Source organism: Rhinopithecus bieti, unplaced genomic scaffold (genome assembly GCF_001698545.2).
Source record: "Rhinopithecus bieti isolate Rb0 unplaced genomic scaffold, ASM169854v2 scaffold_44159, whole genome shotgun sequence".
Taxonomy (NCBI): domain Eukaryota; kingdom Metazoa; phylum Chordata; class Mammalia; order Primates; family Cercopithecidae; genus Rhinopithecus; species Rhinopithecus bieti.
Genome location: NW_016818573.1, coordinates 2,184,275 through 2,190,274, shown reverse-complemented (window position 1 = coordinate 2,190,274; position 6,000 = coordinate 2,184,275). Strand labels below are relative to the sequence as shown.

Genomic DNA, 6,000 nt, shown 5'->3' with positions numbered 1-6,000 from the left:
TTTTTTTTTTTTTTTTTTTTTGAGTAGGAATTTTTTTTTTTTTTTGAGACAGCCTCACTCTGTTGTCCAAGCTGGAGTGCAATGGCATGGTCTTAGCTTGCTGCAACCTCTGCTTCTCAGGTTCAAGTGATTCTTGTGCCTCAGTCTGCTGAGTAGCTGGGATTAGAGGCATGCACCACCACACCTGACTAATTTTGTATTCTATGTAGAAGCAGAGTTTCACCATGTTGGTCAGGCTGGTCTCAAATTCCCAACCTCAGGTGATCCTCCCACCTTGGCCTCCCAAAGTGCTGGGATTACAGGCATGAGCCACCGTGCCCAGAAAGGATTATTCTTATTTGTTTATAGGTCTCAAAACATTTTTAAAAGGTCACAATCAATTTACTGTTTTATGTAAAGCCTTTAAAAGAGATAGTAAGGTGAATGATCCATTTAGTTATTTTTTGGTGAGGAAGGGGTGGTAGGAAGAAGAGAATGTTATCCATGTTTCTTAGTTTTCTTTTTTTGTATATATTTTTCTTTTTTTTTCTATTAAAAAATGGATGGCACAAATTTTTTTCTACAAAAAACCTATAATCTTATTTGTATATCATTTTAGTTCAGTAGCCACCATTATATTTAACAGTACCTGTTTCTATTCTATCTTATGATTTTTTTGTGCGTGTGTGAGATGGAGTCTCACTCTATTGCCCGGGCTGGAGTACAGTGGGGCGATCTTGGCTCACTGCAATCTCCGCCTTCCAGGTTCAAGCCATTCTCCCGCCTCAGCCTTCCAAATAGCTGAGATAACAGGCGCCTGCCACCAGGCCCGGCTAATTTTTTTGTATTTTTAGTAGAGATGAGATTTCACCATGTTGGCCAGGATAGTTTTGAACTCCTGACCTCAAATGATCTGCACCCCCCTCAGCCTCCCAAAGTGCTAAGATACAGACGTGAGCCACTGTGCCTGGCTTATATTATATTATCCATAATCGATAATGATTTGGTTTCTTAAATAGCATTTCCAATTTATTTTGCTATTGATGACATGGTGTTCTTTGTAGTTGATTCATCACTTTTTAAAATCTGTCTCACAAGCAGCTCATGTAGTAGTGGACCTCTAAAGACACTTTGAAGATAAATGTTTCAGATGTTAAAGATGTTTTAAATGACATTTAAATGATAGCTATATGTGACTTAACGACACTTTCTTTATGCCACTTTCACCAATTCTTACTATGCACAGACTCTAGAGAAAACTGAGGTGCTGGTTTGTTTCATCTCCCAATGGGGCTTTATTCTTTTAGTCATAGACCTGCTTCCCTCAGTATTAGAGAAGTCTTTCATTAAGTACTGGCCAAGTAAGTTTATTCTGTCTGATGGCTTAAATAGGTTAAAAGAAATACACCTGCTGTATTGTGGAACATTAGGTAACTTAAAGTAGGTTTTTGAATCCTAAAATCACATAACACAAAATACAATAAAGGGATGTCTCTTCCTCCTTGATCCTGGAGTTGTCTTACTACTTATTGATTTTTTTAAATTTTATTTTATGAGACGGAGTCTCGCTTTGTCGCCAGGCTGGAGTACAGTGGCGTGATCTTGGCTCACTGCAACCTCAGCCTCCTGGGTTTAAGCGATTCTCCTGCCTCAGCTTCCCAAGTAGCTGAGACTACAGGCGCACATCACCACACCCAGCTAATTTTTGTATTTTTAGTAGAGAGGGGGTTTCACCATATTGGCAAGGATGGTCTCTATCTCTTGACCTCGTGATCCGCCCGCCTCGGCCTCCCAAACTGTTGGGATTACAGGCATGAGCCACTGTGCCTGGCCCATTTTATTTTTAAAGCATGAAGTAGAACATTTTGAAAACCCGTGCTCTATAATATGAATATTTACTGCTTTTCATAGTCTCATTTAAAATACAAAGCCTAAATAGCCGGGCGTGGTGGTGCACACCTGTAATCCCAACTACTCAGGAGGCTGAGGTGGGAGAATCACTTGAACCCAGGAGGTAGAGGTTGCAATGAGCTGAGATCGCACCACCGCACTCTAGCCTAGGTGACAGAATGAGATGCTGTGTCAAAAACAAAACCAAAACCAAACAAAACCCAAAGCCTTAAAATGCAATTTTGTTAGAAAAGTAAACATTTGAAACCTTGCACCAAATGTATTTATTATAAAAATAATACAAGCTTTTAAGCACTTTTAAAGTATAGAAGTATTTAAAGTAAAATGAAAGTCCTCTTTTTTCATTTTACTCCCTAGCTAATGTAGACTTTCAGGAATTTTGTTTTTAAATTTAAAAGTTCTTGGCCAATCAAAAAATCTTTTTCAGGCTGGTCATGGCAGCTCATGCCTGTAATCTCAGCCCTTTGGGATACTGTGGCAGGAGGATCACTTGAGCTCAGGAGTTCAAGAGCAGCCTGGGTAACATAGTGAGATCCTGCCTCTACAAGAAAAAAAAAAAAAGGCCAGGTATGGTGGCACATGCCTGTGGTCCTGCTACTTAGGAGGCTAAGACAGGAGGATTGCTCAACCTGGGGAGGTTGAGACTGCAGTGAGCCCTATTCTTGCCACTGCACTCCAGCCTGAGAGACAGAGCGAGACCCAGTCTCTAAATTTTTTTTTAAAGTTTCACCTCTTAAAAGCTAACTTAAAATAGTAATTATGCCTCCTTTATTAATGTCGTCACTGTAGCCTCTTTTATTTCCTACATCACAGGCTAATGAATATATGACTCTAACTTAAGATTCTCTTGAAAACTAAGCCCAAAATAGGAAGGAGTGGCAATATATTTTTTATTATTATGTGCCTTTTAAGTGTAGAATTCAGTGGTTTTCAGTATATTTATGGAGTTGGGTGTCTTAGGCATAATTGAGACATTCTGATTTCTTAAGTCTTGAAATTTCAGTGTTTATTTTTTTAAAGTTTTTATTATGGGGAATTTCAGATATACCCTAAAGTAGAAGAGTATAATGAACCCCAGTGTCCATTTATCTTCCCTCACCAGCCAGTCTTCTTCCGTCTTTCCCTCATTTACTCCCCCAGGGTTATTTTAAAGCAAATTCCAGGTGTTATATTATTCTGTAAATATTTCAGTCTGTATCTATACAAGATGATTTTTAAAAAATGACCACAGTAATGTTCACATTAAAACATTTTAATAATTACTTAATATTAAATAACCAGTGTTCAAATTTCTAATAAATGTAAAAAGCTTAGTTTTGTTTTATAACTTATAGAAGATAATTTTTATTAACTTGTTAGAGAAAAGTTTGATGTCATACTAAATACACAATGTATTTTAGTATCTGCTTCAAATGAATTTGTGTCACTGAAGTAAAATTCCACAGATGCTTATATATATACATATATATGTATTTTTTTTTTTGGAGTCAGAGTTTTGCTCTTGTCACCTAGGCTGGAGTGCAGTGGCATGATCTCAGCTCACTGCAACCTCTTCCTCCGGGGTTCAAGCGGTTCTCCTGCCTCAGCCTCCTGAGTAACTGGGATTACAGGCACGTGCCACTATGCCCGGCTAATTTTTTTGTATTTTTAGTAGAGTTGGGGTTTCACCATGTTGGTCAGGCTGATCTCAAGCTCCTGACCTGAGATGATCCACCTGCCTCAGCCTCCCAAAGTGCTGGGGTTACAGGCGTGGGCCACCGCGCCCGGCCCCAAAATGTATTTAACTTCCTGTCTTCTTTCTAAATGTATTTAACTTTCCTGGACGAAAAAGTTCTTCTTACCTTTCCATGAATATCCACTTGGTTTGAGATTTCCTGGTCTTACACTTCTTATTTACAGGACTTAGGGAGCCTGAACATTCTGTACTGAGGAAACAGAACAGAGGGCTGGATATTACAGAAGTCCATCTAACCTTCTAATGGTGCTCTTTTGGTATAAGTAATGAATTCATCTGGAGGTGGACTGAGGGGGATTGGGCAGGGGAGATTATCATGGAATTTGCTACCACTGAGAGTGCCAGTATGTTTAAAGAAAGGCAAGGCCTTGGGGACTCAGCCAATTTTTAACTTTGGATGAAGTAACTTGCTTTGAGAGCACCATTAGATAAGGGAAAGGGACTTCTGATGGCTAAATAACCCATTAACTGTATCTCCCTAAGAAGATACAGTTAGAGTAACAACAGCATAGGAATAACCATAGTAATTTAGAATTGTGTACAGGTCAAATCCCGTTACAACAATTTCAGAAGAGTGTCTAACTTTCTTATTTGTCTTAAAGCTTATACTGCAAAGTATTAATATGTAATGTATCATAGAACTTTTTTATTCTTAAGTTTCTTTGGGGAAAAAAGCATAAGGACTTCTGAAGGGGCATTTCTAATTAACCCCACGGCCAGCTTCCTTGTTACCAAGATCCTGGATGGGAATTTGCTGTTGCTGGTTGGCTGCATGGCACCAGGCAGCTCCTTGGGCTCACTTGCCTCGTGCTGTACCGCTCTGGAGCGTTCATTTATTCATGCAGCCTAAAAAGTGTAGTGGGCATCAAGATTTGCTTGGTGCTCTGGAAAAGACTAATATCAATAAAAGATGCAGTCCCTATTCATTAGGAATTTACAGACTGCTTAGAAGGGGCGACCATCAAAGCAGAGTCTAAGGTAACAGTGCAGTCATGAGAGTATTTGGAATTAGGGTGAAGTGAAGCTTTCCAGTGCTTATTACCACATCGCACATCAAATCATCTGCAAAGATCTGAAAGCATTTTTGTAGTATTTTGATTTTTATAACTTTCATTGTAACGAGATTTAACCTGTAACATCTTTTCATTAGAGAACTGCAGATTACACAAATGAAAATATCAAAAATCCCCATTTGTACTTTCTGTACTTTGTATGAAGTATACTTAACTGTATGCTAAATATAGTATTGAATATGTATCATTGCAAACATTAAGAGTCTTTTGCAAATAGATTTATGAACATGGGTACTTCTTTTGTTTACTTTTATATTGAGTAAGATAGAACATGTACTGTTTATACAAAACATGCATTAAAATGTCTGGAATGTTATTTCAGTGTGTGATGGATGAGTGGTTGCTTTAAATCACTAGGTTTTTGATTGGTGCTAGAGTAGCTGGTGTTGCTTAACGTGGCATTTTTTTTCCTGTCCACACTTTCCACCCTTGGTACAGGTATTTTTGATAAAGCTGTGGAATGGAAAGGTATGTTTTTCATGGGATGTTCAAGAATCTGTTACATTAAATTTTTTTAAAGAGGTTTCCTTTATGGGATTCCTTTTGGGTCTGGCTTAAGCAGACTTAGTTTAATTGTAACAAGTAACATTTTTAGAGGCAGTGTTTGAGTATAAAAGTTTGTCATGACACAAGTTTCTGACTTTACTTTTCCCCATTCCCTTATTAAAGATAGTACGAAGGATTTTAAAGCATTTGGGGTGGGGGGTTGCTCTTAAAATATATGATCTGTGCCATGAAGAATGTAGCCCAAGGGTTGTTTATGGTAGTTAATGATCTAGTGTGTTGTTATTGCTAGAATCCTCGTTACCATAAATTTGCAATTTCATTGAGGAAAGTGATGTAAAAGTATTTCTTAATATATTAATATGTGAAATAATTTTAGAGACTTTATTAAATTCACACAGTCCTCTTTATGGTGGAGGAACAGTTCAGCTTGAGCTGGTGACCGACTGAACTAGAGGGGTTACTCCAGGAAAGTGGCGAGTCGGCAGGGCATGTCTGCACAGATTTTGTGCCAGGTTTCCTGCCTGCACAGTGCTTTCTTCTCTGTCCGAGTTCTGTGCTGACCACAGCTGTCCACAGGCATGTTTACACTCCCTGTTCTTGCAGGTTGACTTGAGAGAACCACGTAGCTAAATTGGTGAGAGACTCAGCCTGACCGCTTGTCTTTAGAAGGCCTGATTGGAAGAGTGCACTCTATTGACTTTCCTCTAACAATGAAATTGTGAAAGGTACATGGGGCGGCTGTGAGACGTGCAGCTATCGGGTCTCACCGGCACATCCCTTTTCTCGTAAAGCAAT

At 38.8% G+C, this 6,000-nt stretch overlaps 1 protein-coding gene across 1 annotated transcript in view; it reads left to right on the top strand.

Annotated features, from left to right (window-relative positions):
• CHKA (choline kinase alpha) overlaps positions 1–6,000 on the top strand; it is a 73,293-nt gene that overhangs the window by 34,900 nt on the left and 32,393 nt on the right. The window contains exon 4 of the mRNA XM_017857102.1: positions 5,137–5,166. Coding sequence (XP_017712591.1) covers positions 5,137–5,166 — 30 coding nt within the window. The remainder of the gene's footprint in view (positions 1–5,136; positions 5,167–6,000) is intronic.